We start from the raw sequence: 21,444 nt of genomic DNA on the forward strand, positions 1-21,444 counted from the left end.
ATCTGCTTTACTAGATGGCTGTGTTTTTTTGTTTTGTTCTCACAAGTGCTTTGAGGGTATTAATATAAAGCAAAAATGACACTGCAGAAAATAGTTGTTTTTCCATCTCCATCTAGTGGTTAGCTATTACCTGCTATCTTTGTGTACCTGCTTTTTATTAACTATCACATTTATCCTTTTAAATTTGCTGAGAGTAAGGGTAAAGAGATCCTGAGAGATTCATTCTTTTGAGTAAAGTGCACAAACTTCATATTTTGGTTGTACAAAGGCTTTTATTACCAATAAGACTCTCATGTGTTTTTGAAAATCAACATTGCCAGATAACCCTTCCCCAACTGATATCATTTCTATAATGAAAATCAATTACCTATTCTTGAATTTAGTCATTTTGACTAACATGAGATTTCTCTTAAGTCTGCAGAGACTCTTAAAATGACTTTGAAGTATCACAAAAATAGAATACAGCCATAAGCAACATTATTCTCTATCCCAATTGCCCAGCTGCTTATCAGCAATTACAGTGATTTTCAATTATGTCCATGTTTCTTCCAAAACAGTATTTCTCAATCTTTTTTTCAAATTGTAGGACCCCAAGGAGAAAACAAATTAAAAATTAAATAATTTAAAATGTCCCTAACAAGAGAAATACTAAGAATTAAGATTTTGTCAGTATTCTGCTTCAACCTCCAGTAGGATACTGCAATTCAGTTCTGATGTTGACCACCTGGACTCAGTCTCAGACTCCGCAGGTTTCAGGGCTCAGTCCTCCACGAGCTGCCCCCATTTGAGACGATGGCTCCAAGGAGAGTCCACCCCCACTTCTGACTGGTTACAAATTTGGGGGTTCCCACAATCCCCTCACATTCAAGAATCTGCTAAAACTATTCACAGAACTCAGGAAAACACTGCACTTGTAATTAGCTTTATTATAAAGGAGTCAAACGAGGCAGATCAGCCAAATGAAGACACACACAGGGTGAGGTGAGGTTTGGGAGGAACCGCAGAGCTTCCGCACCCTTTCTTTGTGGAATCAAGGCACATCATCATTTCAGCACATCAGTGTGTTCACCAATCAGGAAGCTCCACTGAGCCTCAGTGTCCAGTTTCTAACTGGGGCTTCACTATTTGGGCACAACTGATTACATCACTGGGCACACAACCAAGTCAATCTCCAGCATCCCCCCACCCCATGAGGCCTGCACAAAGCCCCAACCCGCCAATTATGTGGTAGGTCCTTTCTGGTGACCAGCCCCCCCATCCTAGAGCTATCTAGGGTTCTACCATGACTCACCTCATTAGCATCACAAAGACATTCCTAGCACCCAGGAAATCCCAAGGGTTTTAGAAGCTCATTGACAAGAACCAATGATGGAGACCAGACAAACCATACCACAGTTGGGTAAGCTCAACTCTGAAGGGTCACAAACCACTGTCACATCTAAAATTTTTCTTCACTCATCAAGAACTAATTTTCACCCCCATGGAGAATGCATCCTCGAAGACAATGAAGAGACAGCCCCCCAAAACCAGAATGGAATTTTATTGTGTAAAGTTTATAGAAGTATGACTAGTATTCTTCTGTACAAAGTGCACAACAAATGGTTTTAAATATAACTGAGAGAAACGCGAGTCCTATGACAACATTTGTTACAAGCGGAATCATTTACAGGTAGGCTAAAAAAGTTTTTAAAACATCATCTTCCTCCAAAGAGTCCACTGCGCATGTCTTAAGAGCAGAGATGGGGAACCTCCCAGGCAGTCACAAGGGCATTTTATTGCCCTCGATGCTGATTTTTACTGCATGTGCAGATCTGCTTTTTTTCCTGATGTCTGTGAACTTTCTCATCTGTTTATCCAGCCGACTGATACCCTTCTTGGAGGTCCCCTGAAACTAAGAGTGGGGTAAAAAATTAAAGAGCAGATTATTGAAACACATACATTTAGTTTTGTCTTTCATCTTCTTTTATCTGAAAGTCAGCAGACAGAAGAGCTCCCAGCTCTGGAATAACCAGAATAAGCTTTGGTGACCTCAGGAACAACAGAGCAAGTATACACAGCAGTGTTAGAAAAGCATATTAAACTCTCTCAGTGAAGAATGATCTTGTTGTTATCTGTGCCTTATTTTCAAATTTTGCCTCAATAGTCCACGGATATTTGCTAGAAGAGAGAAAGGGGGGTTAAAACTGAAACTATGATCCCCCTAATTCCATCAGATTACATTTTGACTGTATGATTTTCCCTTTCAAAGACCAAATGTGCAGGTAGCCACTTGACATATACACCTTCAAACAGGGCTGGCATAAAAAATAATGATCTTCTAAGGCAAGAAGAAAAGTCACTGAGAAAAAGCCCTAAGCATAGCAAGTGAGGTTAGAACTGCCAGGTGCCTGCTGGGGCTCTAGTTTCAGATTAGGAACTAGTCAGGGTTCTGTAACCCTGTGCAAATGATGGCCCTTGTCTGGATGACTTCCAGGACTGCTGGGAGAAGTGAATGAGATAATATCAAATACAAGCAGAGGCGAGCACACAATCAGTGCTCAAAACAAGCATCAGCTATTAGCACTATTACTACTACTTTGCAATCAGTTTGACACAAAAAGGAAAAGCAAGTCTCTTGAGCCAGGGGGCTTACTACCTCTTACATCTCTTTCTGTTTGCCCTTATGTTTAAAGGTTTGCTTGTTAGGCAATTTCTCCTCTATTTTAAAAAGATCGTATGTCTTGAAAAGGTGTGGTCTCCAAGAAATTGACACCTTTCAGAAACGTTGAAAAGGTCTGCCATTTATGTCAGATTAGGGCAAAATCTTCTTGCTGGCTACAGTAATGTTAACAGTTCCAGTCTTCACAAATGTTGAGTGGTTAAAAAGAGATGAGATTTTCTCATCCTTCTCCCCAGATGTTTACTACTGAATCACCTGTGAAGCTCAATTCAAAGAATGCTAAAATAAGGTAGAGACTAGGAGTTACTCTAGGGTCGATACCAGTGTGGTGAAGTTCTTCTGAGTTAGGGAGACCCCCCCAAGGCTTATCTCACCTCTGGATTCGGCTTCCATCTCAGATATAAGCAAGGACCTCATTCCTGAACAAAAACTACATTGATCACCATCCTAGATTTTCTATGTACATCCCAACTCCAAATACTATGTTATATCAATTTTAATACTGGGCACTGGTACTCTGAGGGAGCATAAAAATTCATTAGCAGACGAGAAAGAGCTGTGCGACTACTACCCTATGCAACACCCCAGATTTCGAAGTCCCAAATACCTGACTTCCTTTCAGACAATGTGCCCTGATTTTTAGTACTTGCACTCAGTCCACACTGGAAGCCTTACCTGCTCAGATCTCTGCCAACTGCCCAACTCCCAGCAGCTCTACCCATCAGCCTGGACTTCCCTTTGTCCACTCTCAGGACCTTCTCTAATAATCTGAGCCCTCTAACCTCAGAAGCTGGGATTTGCCCAGGCTGCGCTGATCTACTCCTAGTTACAGCTCATAAGACCTGTAGCCAGCAGATAGATGCCTGGTTACCCCAAGTCTGAAGACACACAGAACTGAGTACCAAGCACACCCAATTCAATGACTTCTCTCTTGATTTGTCAACCCTACACCACTTCCTAAGGGCAGTAAAACTGTATGCTGCACTGCTTTATCAGAGAAAAACCACAAGTAGCCTAAAAGATTAGCAAGATGAGTTTGCTTAAAAAAATATGGTACAATCATATTACAATATTAAGTCACTGGAGAATGTTTACTCAAATGAATTTTCACCATGTTAAGTAAAACAAACACAACAAGGTATAAAAGAGTATGAGCACAATTTTGCTTAAAAGTTAAAAAACGAACAAAAAATACACCACCACCAACCCCCCCACCCAAAAAATCCCCAGTAATAATGTTTATGTATACATATATAAAAGACTAGAAAGAAATAAGCCAAAGTGTTAATATTAAGGTGTAGTGAGATTACAAGTGACATTAATTTTATTTGTGCTTTTTGTATTTGAAAGTTTATATAAAAACATGCACTGCTTTTGTCATTTTAAAAGCATTCCATGGAATAAATTAGCATATAACATACAATGTAGCACAGGTAAATGTATTATTTAGAAGTGAAAAATCAGAAACCACAGAGGAATGAATAAACAAATTATATATTCACATGATAGACTATTAGACAGCCATTGCAAATGATAAATTTATACGGTGTTTAACGAGGGGAAGTGATAAAAATTATATACAATATAATTTTAATTATATTAAAGTATCAATAGAAAACAAAGCAAAAATTGTATCAAAACTGCTTTTGAGTGGTGAGTGATTTTTCTCTATAATCTCAAAACTGTCTACAATTATAAGCAGAAAAAACTAAGTTTAAACCATTACTGAAAATACATTTAACACATCAAAATTATTAACAGTGGTGACTTACATAGGAGAAGAGTAGGACTTTGGGAATGGAGTTTATTCTACAATATATTTACTCATGTAATTTCAAAAATAAAAATTACATTTAAAACAAAAAGTGTTTCATTTGAAAGCCAGTTACTCACTCCAATTTTCTTCTTGGGAAACATGTTTTCTAGTTACACTCATTAGTGTCTGTGCAATGTGAAAGCCTTGAGTGAATATGTAAGGAATCTTCTTGAACAGGGAAAGAGTGTCAGGTGGTTTAAGCACAATTTACTGAAATGTAACATGGGACTACCAGCCCCCAAAACATGCCTTATTATTATTTTTTTTTTGTCAGAGCTCTACAAGCCAGACACAGGCCAAGATAAATACCAGCCCACTATGATCTGGGGAGTGTTGGGGATGAAGCAGAAGAACTGCTTGAATTCCCCTCTCCTTGTGCTGGTCACCTCTCGCTCTAGCAGGAGGTTGGGCCACCTCTTCCTACCTCCCTATCACCTACAGGGATGGTGGGATCAGAGCCAGCAACACCAGCGGACAGGCACATGCCCTTCTAAAGACTCGCCACTAAGATCTTTTACTACGTTTTTCTCTGCCCAACTGTGGTTCTCGATTCTCAAAAATAAGTGTGCTGGGGAAGAAAATGTATTAAGAAAGAGAGCAGTAAAAGGAGGGAAGAGACAGTGAGTAAAGTAAAGGTAAGGGGAAGTTGGGGGGAAGGAGCGATATCAAGGGACATGGAAATGGAGAGAAGAAAAAAGGAAAGGAAATATAAGGGGACTTCCTGGTGGCCTACTGGTTAGGATTTCAGGTTTTCACTGCCATGGCCTAGATTCAATCCCTGGTTGGAGAACTGAGATCCCACAAGCCGCAAGGTGTAGCCCAAAAAGGGGGGGGGGGGGGGGGGGGAGAGGAAGTAGACATGAAGAAATTCTTAGCACTGAACCAGTGCTTTTCTACCCTTTATTTATTCTCAATAAGTAAGACTGTACACTTTGTTTTGATAGCAGCTTAATAGCAAGTGAACCGGCAGGAAGGTGAGTGTGTCCGTGGAAACAGCTACCAAAGAGGGGTCATGGCGGAGTCACAGAAGGCAGGCAACACACTCAGACAGACCCTCCAGAGTGCACTGCTGCAAAGGCACCACTGTCAGCCTCCAAGCACAGCAGGTCAATGAGTCTGCCTTCATGAAATGTTTCAAAGTCTTTTTCATTTCCGACCACGTACTGAATATGTATTAGTTAAATTTATCTCCTAAATATTCAGTGTCAGGCTTTATGCAATGAGCCCTCAAATGCAGATTACTGAGGCACTGAAACAGGAAAAGCAGCCACCTTCCTTCCAAGACGTTACTAACCAATTTACATGCCTATAAGGCAGACCACAAGGATTCCAGGCCCTAACACCTTTTTAATAAAATGGTACCAGTCAGAAAGACCAAAATGCCTAGCAGTGAGGTAATTATCTATTAGTCTTCAGGGTACTGACAAAGGAGAGGAATCCCGTATCAATTTCTCAATATTCAAGAGGACTAGAATGTCACTAAGTGCCTGTTAGGGTCATTATTTCAGAAACTAAAAGTGGTTCTGGCCTTTTCTGGTTAAGAAAGCACACACACACACTTGTTGTCACTCTAGCTGCTGACGACTCAAGCCCATGCACAGAGCATGCTTCCTTGGGGATACCTCCCGGATATGCTCTGGTAGGGCCAGGGCTACAGGGGCATCCTGTTGCCTTCAATGCTGAACTTGACAGCACGGTGCACTTTGCTGAGTCGTTTCTGTTCTGCAAATCGCCTCTTATGCTTTTCCAATCGGCTTAGGCCCTTTTTAAGAATACCAGGCTAGAAAGAGCAGTTTGAATGGAGAATAAAAAAAAGATTACTGAGAAGCAATGAAGATCACCAAGCAGTATTTACAGTGATGGCAGAGGAAGTGTCTACCCTAAACACTTCACAACAGAATTACTTAAAACAGCTGAACAGAAAGGGAGGGATAGGTTGCAGAAGCAGATGAGTTTTGTTTCTTAGGGTTCTTAAAAAAAATGACTGGATCAAAATACTCTAGGCTTCAAGATTCAGTTGAAATCAGGGATTAGTAAGAAGAAACTTCCCAACTTCATGATGTTTCTTTAGGTCTGAAGTAAAGCTCATCAGCAATAAGTGATCTGGCTAGATAAGTGACCAGAAAATAGCTCTCGCCAAATCAGATAAACCTTAAGAGCTGTTAAGTGTTATTAAACACGCAGTAAAAGACAAATGGTAATCTGCACCTCAGATCCACCCTGCCGTCCCCCCGCACGCTTACCCTGGACGACTCCATCTCCACATTCCACTTGGGCCTGACAACATAGTCCTTGTTCGAAGGCATGGGGACCCTTGCCCGGGCACAGAATCCAGGATCTCCAGGTCTAAGAGCCCTGAGAATGGGAAGAGCACGCTGCTTATGTAGCTGACCACACCCAGGCCCATCTGCACATCTGTGTCAAACCTCCTCTGCCCTCCGAGGTCACCCGCTCGGCCGTCCTGCTGTCTGCCTTAGATGGCCTCGTCATCACGCATACTGCTGTATCAACTGCTCAACTTCGTTCCCAAGGCCAACTTCCGCTACATTTTCAGGACTCCTTTTCACCTCTCCTCAGCTTCAGATATAATCACGCCTCTCTTCTTTCTAAGGCTGGTTCCTCCATCAGGACTCTGAACCCCAATTTCCCTGGTCTAATGGAGTCACTCATGTGCTCACTTGTGAGGTGAAAAATCAGGTAGTTAAAATGACCCCCCAAACTGAGTATGCCCATAAAGTAGTTTACGTGGTTTTGCATACGCAACTCATACAGTAATTTTTGTCTGTTTCTTGTTTTTTAAAAAATTTGAGATAATTATAGATTCACATGCAGTTGTAAGAGTTAATACAGAGAGATCCAGTCTCTTTCCCAAAGGTAACAACACACAAAAACTACAGTACAATATCACAACCAGGATACTGATGTTGCTATAATCCATCAATTTTTATTTACATTTTCCCCAGTTTTACCTGCACTCGTGTGTGTGTGTATTTAGCTCTATGCAATTTTATCACATGTATAGGTTCGTGTATCCACCACAGGATCCCTCCTATTGCCCTTTAGTAAACATGTCCACCTCCCTATCCCAATTGCCCAGTCCCTAGCCCCTGGTGACCACGACTCTATTGATTTCTGTAATTCTGGCATTTGAAGAATGTCATATAAATGGAATAATACACCACATAACCTTCAGAAGTTGGCTTTATCCACTCAACATAATGCCCTTGAGGATCCATCCAAGTTGTCACATCTATCAATTAAGTGTTCCACTTAATTGCTGAGCAGTACTCAGTGGTATGAATACACTATAGCTTGTTGAACCATTCACCTGCTGAACGACATCTGGGTTGTTTCCAGTTTTGGACTATTATGAATAAAGCTGTACTAATAGGCTTTTGCACAAACATAAGTTTTCATTTCTCTGGGATAAAGGCCTGAGATTCTTGTGCAAGCGCTGGGTTGCGTGGTGGTTGCATGTTCAACCTTGTAAGAAACTGCCAAGCTATTTTCCAAAGTAGCTGTACCATTCTACCCGCAGCAATGGATGAGTGATGTAGCTTCTCTGCGTCCTTGCCAGCACTGGATGGGGCCAATTATAGTAACTATCATGTACGAATCTGAGAACTAGCATGCTAGACTAAAGTAAGACTACCATCCCTCACAAGTAAAGCCTATTTGATATCTGGGAATTCGAATCATTCAACCTTTAGGTGACTATCCCCCCTAGCAGTAAATGGAATGGGTATCTGGCGGGGAGGGGATGGGGAGGAAGAGAAGACTAAAAACTTCTAACTTGTTTCTTATTCCCTTGTATGGTTTACTCCATTCTTAATATCAAGCTTCTATAACTTCCATATGCATGAATAGATTAACTAACTAGAAAATTTCCCACAACTCCTGTTCTCCCCTGAAGCCACTATCAGCACACCTATCCACAAGCGAACGACCCTTGCTCCCTCTAGCTCGTTTCTCGTTCTCCTTTTGCGATCTGGGTTCTGCCAGCACTCACTGCACGAACCCTCCTGAAGCGTACCCTCTTCCCCGGCCCCCGCCAGTGTGGCCTCATTCTCCTCTGGGTTCTCTTCCAAACTACAGGACCACATCTGCTCACGGCCCTTCACTGGCTACACCCCTTTTCAAAGTGTTCCATTTATGTTTTACTCTGTACTTTCTTGATTCAACAATCTTTTCTACGGAGATAACTATCAATGTATGTCTCTAGTCCAAATTCCAGTTCTAGACCCAGGATATGTATAGGACTATCTCAGTCACATTTAAGACGCTCCAAACAGAACTCACCCATGTCTTCACATCTACTCCTCTCCACTCTAATGAAGGGTAATCCATCATCTCAGTTACTTAAGTTAAAATTTTGGTTGGTATCTTCAACTCTAGCCAACTCTTCACCCACCAAGCCACCAATTCCTGGCAGTTGTGCACCTGGCGAGGTCTCCTCCACCTTCTGCTTCTCCACTACAGCCTCAGTTTAGCTGTCTCACTGCCTTCGGCCACTCTGCCCTGCAGCCCATCCTATGTTGTGCCACCAGCAGCAGCATTCCAAACCAATCTGATGACTTCAAGTCCACACTCAAAAGCTTGCTAGGAAGCCACAGAGAGAAGTGAGAATTCCTCACCTTAAAGCGCTTCAGAATTTGGTCAACATCTTCATCTGCAACCTTACCTTCAACCACCTCAGGCACCATACTTATGCCCAACCACATTAGGCCTGGTGTGCTGACCCCACATCTTTGCTTAAGCTCCCGCCTTTGTCTATAAACCCTCTAAAGACTTTCTGAGAGAATGGACTACTTTTAATTTGATTCTATATTTTTAGAGTTTACCCGAGAGTCTAGTACATAGCAAACGGCAACAAAATCTTTACTGAATGAACTGTTTCTCAGTCTTCTTATATCCTTCCGAGCACCGATACAACGTGAATATTCAATAAATATCACACTAGGGATCATCCCCTGCCGATGTGAACAGAGCATCACTTGCTATTTTTTCTTAAAAACAGCAGCAAGCAGAACATTCACAATATAGCCTAAGTAGAAAATCAATACAAAAATCTTACTTTTCCTCTCCTGTCAGCACCTTTTCCAGATCTCTTCGGGGTGTCTGGCCACCAGTGCTGGGAAAAAAGTAATTGAGATGTTAGAAATGTTAAAATCTTATAACTAAAGAAAAAAAAAGAGCAAAGCGAAATATCAAACTTGGACCACAATTAGGTCCTTTACACTGGATCAGGGAAAATAATCCCCAATCTTGTAAAAGTACTATTTATCTCAGTGATCATTTGTACACCAGGTTTCACTCACCTGTAATGACCTTGCCATCCTAGACGCAACTGCATCCAGTTTATTAATGCAAATTGAACCGGTAACAATAATTTTTTTTTCCCTTAAGAATTTGGAAATGGGACTGAGAAGGAGAAAGTTTTTTCTGCAAGTGGCTGCAACAACATAAGCAACCTCCAGAATGGCGGCAGAGACCAGACCCAAGCAGAAAGCCTGGGAGGGGAGGGGTGTGGAGATTCACTACACACTACCACATTTACACTACAATGGCATTATGAACTATGAAACATGTCAAGTGGAGAGGAAAGACAAAACCCTATCATCTTGTAGGTTTCTTAATGATCTTATTTACCAACCCCACCCCCACCCCCGAGTTACCACAACAATAATATTTACTCCACTTACTCATACCTGTTCCCTCATACCTGTTCATTCTTCGCCGCTGAGGCATCTGTTCTAGGTCTCTCTGCTCCCTTTCTTCTCTTGTCATTCCTTTGTAGTTTGAGGTAAGACCAAATATAGGCCGAGACCATTCATCTGTAACAGAGAAAAGTTAACTATTTAGTCCATAAAGTAGCATTTCTACTACCATTCCTTGAAATAATCATACCCTAGTGTAATGCCATATTCTAGGCATTGAGAACATTCTTTCCTTAAAGATATAATCACTTCAGGACCATTTATAGAATAAACACAGCATCATATCAGCATCACAACCAGCTCCAGCTGATTCAGAAAATTTAATATCAAAAGATCACTTAAACCTATAATCACCACAGAGACTTAAAGAAAGTAATATCTAACTCTGATAGTCATCAACTAGCTGTGTTACTTCATAAAGACAGTCTAGTTTCTAAATTTAATCTCTTGAAAAAAGAAAATCTTTTGTTTTTTTAACTGAAGTATAGTTGATTTGCAATATTGTGTTAGTTTAAGTATACAGCACAGTGATTCTTTTTCTGGCAGATTATATTCTGTCATAGGTTATTATAGTATATTGGGTATAATCCCCTTCGCTATACAGTGTATCTTTATTGCTTATCTATTTTATGTGTAGTACTTTGTTAATCCCATACTCCTAATTTGTTCCTTCCCCCTTCCCTTCCCCCTTTGGGAAGCATAAATTTGTTTTCTACGTATGTCTGTTTCTGTTTTGTGTACAGACCTATTTGTGTTACTTTTTAGATTCCACGTATAAGCGATATCACACAGTACTTGTCAGAGAAAGACAAGTACTATGTGATATCGCTTATATGTGGAACATATACTTCACTAAGCACAACATTCTCTAGGTCCACCAAAGTTCCTGCGAATGGCAATATTTCATTCTTTTTTTAAGGCTGAGTAATATTTATTGTATGTATGTACCACATCTTCTTAAGCCAATTGTCTGTTGATGGGCATCTGGGTTGCTTCCACGTCTTGGCTATTGTAAATAATGCTGCTATGAATATCGGGGTCTATATACCTTTTTGAATTGGAGTTTTCATTTTTTTCCGGATATAGATCCAGGAGTAGAATTGCTGGATCATATGAAAGTTCTATTTTTAGTTTTTTAAGGAATCTCCATACTGTTTTCCATAGTGGCTGCACCAATTTACATTCCCAAAAACAGTGCAGGAGGGTTCCCTTTTCTTCGCGAACTCTCTAGCATTTATTATTGCAGACTTTTTGATGATAGCCACTCTGACTGGTGTGAGGTGATACCTCACTGTGGTTTTTGATTTGCATTTCTCTAATAATTAGCGATGCTGAGCATCTTTTTCATGTGCCTGTTAGTCACCTGTATGTTTTCTTTGGAGAAATGTCTATTTAGGTCTTCTGCCCATATTTTGAATGTTTTTGTTTGTTTGTTTTGATATTAAGTTGCATGAGCTGTTCGTATATTTTGGATGTCAGCCCCTTGTCAGTCACATCATTTGCAAATATTGAAAACAGAAAATCTTGAAATTCCTCTACTTTCTTACTCTAAACCAAAAAAAGCTCCCTTATTACTTAATTGTCAAAATGGTCTAAATCTTTAAAAATTACATTTTGATAGTGCAGGTGTAGGGGCTACTTCATTAAGTCTAAGAAAGCTGCTACGGTGAACACACAAAAAAGTACCACCTGCACACTGTTTACCCAGTAAAAGTTCAGAGGTGCCAGCTGATGTCTTTGTTCTTACTACTGCACTGTATCAAAACAAGAAAGGACCTTTACAGACAGTACACAGGTGTTGTCAAACTAAGAAGGAAGAAAGGAGTCTCAGGGGAGTCTATATCTCTTTAAAAACTGACCCACTGTCCCCACCCCTAGATTCAGAATCACTTGTAGTACATCATACATCAGGGGTACAGTGGGAACAGTCTGCTTCTCTCTGCCTAGAGCAAAAAGAAAGTCGAGAACCACTGCATCAAAGCATCAAAAGCTTATTATTCAATAGGCAATAAACTGCAAATTAAAAAGATCAAAGATGTAATACTTCTCTACTTTATAAAAAATTTCTCTAAAAGCTTTTGATAATCTTAAAAAGTCAACAGAAAAATAACTACTGTATTCAGATACAAAAGTAGTTACTATTTCAATCTAGTCTTGAAGTTTAAAAATTTCTTTCCAACACAAAGCACAGGAAGAGTTAAGGAGGATGATGACACATGTGGTGTTCATAAACAATATGGCAACTGATTAAATGAGTTTCAGGTAGATTCCTCTCTGGATTTCTTTGTTATCATTAAGTAACAACACACAAAGACTCTGTTATAAAGGTAACAACAATAGCAGTAGTGGCTAACATTTCTTGAGGAGTTACTATATTCTAGGCACCATGCTTTATATACATCTTTTCACTTAATCTTTAAGGCAACACAAACTAAACACGTAATTCTGTTTTACAGAGGAGGAAACCAAGGCTTAGAGCTTAAATTACTAGCCCAAGGATATGCAGTAAGGTAGGTGGTGAATCTAGGATTTGAACCCAGGTACGACCAACTCTAGGGCCTACATTCTAATCCCTCTCTCTATATATGCTCTTGATCCATGATCAGAAAATGCATAATTTTACTTGTTACATACTGGATAGCATACTTAAATATACTGAGAAGCATTTTAAGTCTAAGGGAAAAAAGCTTGGTACCTATAAGAAGGTATCAAAAAACTTTTCTACTCCATTTCATTGACTCATTTGAAATGAATATTGGTAAAAATAGAGTTAGCTTTTATATATAAATGTCTCTCTACATACATAAACACAACAAACAAAAAGCAAAATGTACATACTGATTAATTTCCCTGCCATGTCCTTGTTGGACCTTGATTCCTTGGGGTGCTTATAGAGATACATCACTGCTCGTCCAATCCCACTATGCTTCAGGGTCTCCTGGCTCACACTAGGTAGCTGGGGAACATAAACACATACACACATATTAATCATTCAGAAGCTGGGAGTCCTGCCAATCTACTCTAGAGGGCCTCCAGACCTGGTTCATCCACAACAGAACAAATAACGAAAAAGTTCTATTTTCAGGATCTACACTGAACACAAAGATACTCTGTGTTCACTTCAGGAGTTGAGAGTTCCATACTACCACAGAGTTGAAGTAAAACTTAACAATGTGAGAAAGTGTAAACTAAGCACCCTCAGAGGTTAGCAGCTTAAATCAAGGGTCCTTTCAGGCCTCTGAACCAAACAGACCTAAGTCTGAACCCAACCACAGCCATCTGCTAGCTGTGTGACCTTGGACAAGTCATTTAACTTCTCTGAGTCTTAATTTCCTCATCTGTAAAATCGAGATAATACACCTCCCTTGCAGGTTTGTGGTGAGGAATAAATGAACCTATATATTTCAAAAACACCGAGCATATAGCAGGTTCCTCAGGAATTCCTTCAGAAGTTAAGTAGCTTGCCCAAGGTGTCACAGCCACATACAGGTGGCCCAGATCAAGATTCAAATGCACATTTATCTGATGTTGCAGTTGGTGCTCCTTCTACTTCAAATGCCTCTGCAGAATATGCCCACTACTGCACTACTCTTCCCACATAAACTACAGCTACTCCAAGATCTTTTTTCCTTCACTACCACAGTCACATGAAGTTTTAAAAGCCCTTCCTTTTGTGCTTATTTGGTATGTTCCTAATAAACATAACTAATAAAACTCCTCTTCTGATAGGCTATGGCAGAAAGACTATATAAATATATGGTAAAATACAGAGGTTATGATCATACAAACCACAGTAGACAATTAATGAAGAGCAAACAAGTCAGATTATCTGCCTCTAACCTCTTGCAGAATCTTCAACAGCTCTTCTCGAATCTTTAGTGCTGGCAAACTCCTATCTGGTAGAGGAGAGAGCCATTCTTTGATGGCAGACATCACACCACTGTCAATAAATGTTTCTTTAAGGTCCTGCCTGTAACAATAAGAATTTCAAAAAAAAAAAAAAAGTCAAGTCTGTGAATGTTGATTCTATTGTAGCTTCCTTTCGATTTCCTTACATATTTAGTGATGTTTCCAAAAACTGCTTTTAAAAAATTACTCATATACATTATTTACTGAGCACCTATTCACAGGTTTCAATAGCAGTATGAACTTCAGTTCCTATTTTCAAGAAATAGACTTGATAGGTAAAGATGATGTGTTAGAGGAAAAAACAACAACAAACCACACCAAATTACACAAGATAGGGACTTTCCTGGTTGTCCAGTGATTAAGACTCTGCACTCCCAATGCAGGGGGCCCGGGTTTGATCCCTGGTCAGGGAACTAGATTCCACATGCCACAACTAAGAGTTCACATGCTGCAATTAAAGATTCCGTGTGCCACAACTAAGATCCCGCACACAGCAACAAAGATTCCATGTGCCGCAACTAAGACCCAACGTGGCCAAATAAATATTTTTTTAAAAATTACACAAGGTAGGCTAATGCTGATATGAATGATACAGACAGTAAGAATACGGAGCTTTAATTATTACATAAAAAAAATGTTTAATCTATGAGAATAGTGATCCTCAAACTGTTTCAAGTAATAGAGAACCTAGAATTGCGCTATTCTCTGCAGGACACCAGGGAGAATACCATTCTCCTAGCGGAAAAAAATCCCAATGAAATACTGATACCATTCAAATTCCATTTTAGGCACTAGAATCAATTATGTTAAAAGGGAACATGACATTATACATATGAAAATCTGGCACAGATAATTTTGTCTGCTGGGATAGAGGTAGCAATTTTCTAGTAGAAAGACCTAGACCGTATGGCTGGCTCATTGATGTACTAATGCATCTCTTTCGCCATCAAAAGTAGGCTATGGCTAGGTTCAAGGAGAAATCAAAGCTGCTCAGGAATGTGAGCAAACCAATGAAAGAACCTGCAGAAGGACCAGTGACATAATTCATGATGTAACAGGACACACAAGTCTTGTCCAATATGTGCTTCAAGTAGTCTCCCAGGATTCTGCTCTGTTTCTCAATCACATTGGGAAAATAGATGCAATTTTACCAGACTCTAGACAGTTTATAAAGAACAAAATTAGTGGTTTCCAAGTTTTTCTTTCATTAATATCTGTTCTGTTTGCATCAGGCATCAAAGTTTTAAGAAACATTTGTGATGAAGTGATAATTTAGGAAATTCTATTCATTATTATTTTTCTGTAAATTGATAGAAGGCTATCATTCTTTAATATCTCTAGAATACCAGTACACAGCTTGAATACCATTCCACTAAAAGGAAACACTTTTTCAAGAAAACAGAATACTTACTTCTTAAGGTGCATGACCACAGTAGGTAATAATGTTAATTTTTTCAGTGCTGGCTTTTTTTGATTATTCAACTGTCTGTCTTCCTATCCAGGAAGAAAAAGATTAAAAAAAAAAAAAAAAAGGAAAAAAAGCACAATTATTAATAGTGAATTATAACCACTATAATTCTAAACTTTGAATATAATAAAGCAGGAATTTCTCTGAGAAACTACAGTTTTTCCTAGAAGAAAGAACTACATAAAGAATTGACTTTTTATAGAGTTAAAACCCACAAAACTATTAGAATAATCAGTTTTAACAACTACAAATTCAGGAACAATTTTAATTTAAAATATTGGCACAACTGTCAGGTTTTCAAAGAATTCATTCAAGGTAAAAATTACACATGAAAAATTTGGTTTATCATCAGGAATAATTTTCCAGCTATGAGGCTTGTAAGAAAGATAAAAGAATATGCTGTTAAAGAAGACTAAATATTTGCTGGGTATTTTTTTCCTACTTTTTTTTTGTTGGCCATGCCACACAGCTTATGGGATCTTAGTTCCCTGACCAGGGATTGAACCCAGGCCCTAGGCAATGAAAGCACAGAGTCCTAACCACTGGGTGGCCAGGGAATTGCCCCTACTTTTTTTATTATAGAAAATCTTAAATTTTACAAATATACAAAACAAAATAATACACTCCTGTCATGTACATTTCAACAATTAAACACATATGGCCAGTCGTACTTAGCTATTTCTCTAGCTACTTTTCCCTTCACCCCTGAATTATTTTAGAACAAATCCTAGACACATATTGGATTCATAAATACTTTGCAAGTGTCTCTAAAACAGCAAGACTTGTTTTTAAACATAATATTTGACCAATTTTTACAATTTGAGCAGAATTTTTAAACGCAGTGAGTTAAATGCAATCATTTGATCAGAGGCAAAAGAATGACACATGGGTTTATAACATAGTAAATATGAGTTTATAATTTTTTGTATGTGAAGAAACACCACTTTGTGGTAAAGCAGCCAAAGCTGAGAACAAAATCATTCCCCCATAAAACCAGCAAATCAAATCAGCTAAAAAGACTCATTTTACTTAATACTTAGACTTCTCACTTTTTTCCTAAAACACACTACTAAAAAATTAAAACTATTTCCATGCTTGAAATTTAGAACAGTAAATGCTTATTATAAAAAAACAAACTATCTTCAATGTAGTTTAAGCAAGAATTAAGCTTTAAAAAAAGGGGGGGAGGGCGCAGGCGGTGGGAATTCCCCGGTGGTCCAGTAGCTAGGTCTCCACTCTTTCAATGCCAAGGGTCCAGGTTCAATCCCTGGCTGGGGAACTAAGATCCCACAAGCTGTGAGGTGCAGCCAAAAAATAAAACAAAACAGGGACTTCCCTGGCAGTCCAGTGGTTAAGACTCCGCACTTACAATGTGGGGTTCGAGGGTTTCATTCCAGGTCTGGAAACTAAGATCCCACATGCGGTGCAAACAAACAAAACAAAACAAACAAGGCCACAAAATCAATTCTGTGGGAGAAAGAAAGGTGAAACTAGAAGTGACCCATCTCACCTCAGCAGCCTCATTCATCTTCACAATCATGGCGCTCACAACATCGTCAGCGTCACTAATAAAAGTACCTCCATCACGGTTACGTCTGCGCTTGCCACTCATGCTCTTTTTCCGCTGCAACATCATCTCAAAGTCTGACAGAAAGTCCATGCTAAGCAGAACACAAAATCAAGTGATATATAAATTCCCTTTTAAATTGACACTTCCTTTTAGATAGTTTAAGAACTACCAACTTTCTTAATTCTAACTTAACGAAGTGCTACTTTCTCTTAAAGTTCAAGTACTTTTAAAATTGCTTTTAAAAGAGCAAGTGAACATAAATTTTATGCTCAACTTCTCTACTACCCCCAACTGTTACACACTGAATACTAAGAGCCTGACACTTTCATACACTATGTTCACACTTGCATGTATTAGCCTGAGAAGGAACATTTCCAATTTCAAGTCTTGCCTGCCGCTCCAAGGTTCAGTTTTAGTTGCATTGCCTTTTCTGGGGGAAAAGAGTGGTGTTCAATTATCTGCATATTTTTGTCTTATACAGAATAAGTAGAAAAAAAAAAAACCCTGCTGTTTTTTAGTGATAAGTACGACTCAAAACATAATGCACCTGAGATAAAGATGGAACTCTACACATGTGCTAAGAGCCTCAAAAAGACTTAAGCGCTTTCACCTGAGTCTTTACAGTTAACGAGGGAGCTAATATGCTCTCTGCCACGAGCATAGACATAAGATGATGTGGTTTATATAATTTAATTTCCAAAGGTACTGCCAAACTCATTCAGCCTAATTCTGGCATGTCACTAGGAAATAAGAAGGAAACTATTATTTAAAGCATCATCTTTAAAACTACATAAACAGTAACTAACAAATCATTCTATGTTTGGCACTTCTCAAGACACCAGATTTTTCTGAACATAGATTCCAATCATCTCAACAAAAGTATGTGAAATACAATCAAGTAATATTTTGTATCCAAAACTTTCCCCCCGGGACCCCTATATCAGCTTCTCTCTCTCAAAAAAAAAGTTATTAGGTTATTTTTCAGAAGAAGTTACTTGGTGGGATATAAATTAAAAGCCTGGCAACCACATAGCTCCAAAAATTAAGACAACTGAGCACAGGGCAAATGAAAGAAAAACAAGAGAAAATACTTTTCAGACAGCACTGTATACAGAGAAGAAGACAGGAGAACAAAAATGGAAGATTCTTTCCTACACTTAATAAGGAACCAAAATAAGAAAAAGAAAGTTAGTCTCTACCTTCATTTTTAAGATTCTCTTTAACAAAGTCCTTCTTAAAAAAATAACACAAACTTACTGTTTTCCTCTCTTTATGTTATCATCAGAATCTGAATCTTCTGCTTCTTTTAGCTGTGTTTCACTTTTTTCTTCTTCCAAATCTTCTTGGTTAAAACCCTAAAGACAGGATAAGTTAGCTGGAGTTACCATAACCTCATTACAGACTCTCTTCTGTGTAACTGTTCTTAAGTTTTTGCATTTTTTAAGTAATACATTCGTAAAGAATAAAAATTAAGTAGATAGCAAAAGATATATAGCAAAAAAGCTCCCTCCCACCCTAGCCATTAGTGTTACTAGTTTTCCTATCTCCTTCCAGAAATACTTATATTTACTTATATATACTTATATTTACAGAAGCACTTCTATACATACCTACTTACCCTTTTATTATACAAAAGGCATCATACTATACACACTGAGTATGGTATACTGTTTTACATTTTCCACATCTTAACAATAGAATCTGGAGTCAAATTCATATTGTCATAAAGTATCTTCAATTTTTAAGGCTTTAGACGATTTCATCAAATAACTGCAACCACTTTAACTTTAAACACTTCCCTACTGACATTTAGGTATGTGTACTGGAAATTTTGAGAAGTATCTGCAAACTGTCTTCTACAGAGATTATACATATTAACTCTCCTTCCAGCAAAGCACAAATGCACCTGTTTCTCACCTTCTCAATACTACAGCATGTTGTCAAAAATAGATATTTGCAATCTCTGGACTGAAAAATACAAAAGCCATCTCTAGCTTTCTTTGCATCCTCTTATTAAGAGTAAGGCTGGGCATTTTTTTCATGTTTCAAAGCCATCTATTATTACTTCTCTGTGAACTCAATATCCTATGCCCATTTTTCTGATGGATCTTTGTCTTACTGGTATGGAAAATCTCTTTAAAAATTAGGGAAATTAGTCCTCGTTACATGACAAGAACTACACAATCCTCACATCTCTACAGTTTGTTTTTGTTTATGGTAATGTTTTCCAGGCATAATTTTTCATCTTTTTTGTAATTTAAATAGTCTTTTCTTTATAGCTTGTAACTTTCATGTTATACTTAGGCCTTCCCAACGGTTCCCCTACTATGCTGTTCTTCACACTGAACTGAATCCATAATCAAGCTCATGTACATTCTCCACACTAGAGAAACATATCTTATGCTTGTAAAATGTTGCTTAACTGAGTATGAGCCCCACAAGGGCAATTTCCAAACAATATCTGGCATACAGGCTCTCAAATATTTGCTGAATAAATTCTTTTCTATTTTCTTTAGGTTTATTTACTATTTTTCTACCATCTTGAATTAGACTCTAAATCCATCTTCTTTCATTCTCTCTTGCTTGAGTAATGGAAGTACTGACGACTTTTTTTTTTTTAACACAAGAACTGTTTAACAAGTAAGTTTTAAATTTTGAGGTGGCAAGGGTATTTTATTTGCTAATTTTGTTACTAATTTTGAATTTCACTGCATTAAGAAAACGTCTATAGTTTGTACATTTAGCAAAAGCTTGGTTTAAATTTTATATGGAAATGCAAAGAACCAAGAAAAGGCAATGCAATCTTAGAGAATAACAACCTTAAAGGACATAAATAGCCAAATATCAAGAGTTACACATTAAAGGTGCGAGGACAGACCAATGGAACAGAAAAGATACTTTAGAAACAGATTAGAAAATATATATACAAACTTGATTTATGACAAACATGGCAATACGTATAGTGGAAAAGGATAGTCTGGGTCAATTGGATACTACAAATAGGGGGCGGAAATTGACTATCTCATACATACTGCATACAAAATCCCATTCCAGGGGGACTATATAACTACATGAAAAAGATAAAATAATCAAGCTTTGAAAGAATAACTCAGGAGAGTATTTTTATAATCTTGGGAATAGGCAAAAATTTCTTGCAATTCAAAAAACTTTCAACATAAAGGAAAAGAGTGGTAAAGTTGATTTACACTAAAATTAAGAACTTTTGCTCAAAGACTCCAATAAGAAAGTTAAAAGGCAAGCCAGTGAATAGAAGATATTTTTATCTTTTATAATCTCCAAAGATATTTATATCTTTTATATCCGGATTACATAAAAAGAGACTCTTCTACCTTTCGTGGTCTTTTGGTCTGATTATCCTGTTGTTTACATTCCACTGAGATTACAGATTTGTCCATTCTCCTTGCAGTTCTGTTGATTTTTGTTTTGCATATACATATTTAAAGCCATATTACTAGGTACAATTTTAAAACCTTTTTTTTTCAATATAAAGTGACCCTCTTTATCTCAAACAATGGTTTTTGATTTAAAGTCTACCTCTTTGATATTCATATAGCTACACTGGTTTTCTTTTGGTTAGCGTTCAGAGAGTATCTTTTTCCATTCTTTTTTCAACCTTTCTCTTCTTTCTTTCTTTTCTTTCTTTCTTTTTTGGCTACGTTGGGTCTTTGTGGCTACGCATGGGCTTTCTCTATTCGCGGCGAGCAGGGGCTACTCTTCATTGCAGCGCGTGGGCTTCTCACTGCGCTGGCTTCTCTTGCTGTGGAGCACGGGCTCAGTAGTCGTGATTAGCCGTGACTCTCGGGCTCTATAGCATAAGCTCAGCACTTGTGGCATGGGCTTAGTTGCTCCACAGGCATGTGGGATCTTCCCAGATCAGGGATCGAACCCATGTCCCCTGCATTGGCACGCAGATTCTTAAACCACTGCGCCACCAGGGAGGCCTCCCAACTTTTATCTTCTGTTTCAGATGAATTTTGAAATTACTACATAGCTGGTTTTTAAAATCCAGTCTTTAATTTGTTCTTTAATTGGAGCACTTCACACATTTCAGTGTGATTTCTGATATTATCAAAGTTTGTATCTGCCATCTTACTATGTACTACTTTCTGATTATTCTTGTTTTATATTTCTTTTAATTTTCTCTTTTCTTGCCTTCTTTTGGATTGACTAGCTTCTATTACTTCATTTTTCCCTCTATTAGGCTGGAAGTTACACATTCCATTAGTCTTTTTAGGGATTACAACATGCATCCTAACTTACCAAAGACTACTAATGTACTTTTAC

At 38.3% G+C, this 21,444-nt stretch overlaps 1 protein-coding gene across 3 annotated transcripts in view; it reads right to left on the minus strand.

Annotated features, from left to right (window-relative positions):
• Positions 1-263: 263 nt before the first annotated feature.
• The window catches only part of IWS1 (interacts with SUPT6H, CTD assembly factor 1), a 45,702-nt gene continuing 24,521 nt past the window's right edge, over positions 264-21,444 (minus strand). Inside the window, exons 6-15 of one of the 3 annotated variants that reach the window (XM_057745666.1) lie at positions 18,397-18,494; positions 17,080-17,230; positions 15,513-15,595; positions 14,033-14,162; positions 13,031-13,148; positions 10,198-10,309; positions 9,550-9,606; positions 6,719-6,830; positions 6,098-6,255; positions 1,827-1,891 (exon numbers count right to left, since the gene is read on the minus strand). In XM_057745666.1, coding sequence (XP_057601649.1) covers positions 6,127-6,255; positions 6,719-6,830; positions 9,550-9,606; positions 10,198-10,309; positions 13,031-13,148; positions 14,033-14,162; positions 15,513-15,595; positions 17,080-17,230; positions 18,397-18,494 — 990 coding nt within the window. In that variant the 3' untranslated portion in view covers positions 1,827-1,891; positions 6,098-6,126. Of the gene's footprint in view, positions 1,892-6,097; positions 6,256-6,718; positions 6,831-9,549; positions 9,607-10,183; positions 10,310-13,030; positions 13,149-14,032; positions 14,163-15,512; positions 15,596-17,079; positions 17,231-18,396; positions 18,495-21,444 lie in introns of all 3 variants that reach the window. The other 2 variants (XM_057745665.1, XR_009055105.1) reach the window with 2 other exon arrangements.

This window comes from Hippopotamus amphibius, chromosome 8, assembly GCF_030028045.1.
Source record: "Hippopotamus amphibius kiboko isolate mHipAmp2 chromosome 8, mHipAmp2.hap2, whole genome shotgun sequence".
In the NCBI taxonomy this organism is placed as follows: domain Eukaryota; kingdom Metazoa; phylum Chordata; class Mammalia; order Artiodactyla; family Hippopotamidae; genus Hippopotamus; species Hippopotamus amphibius.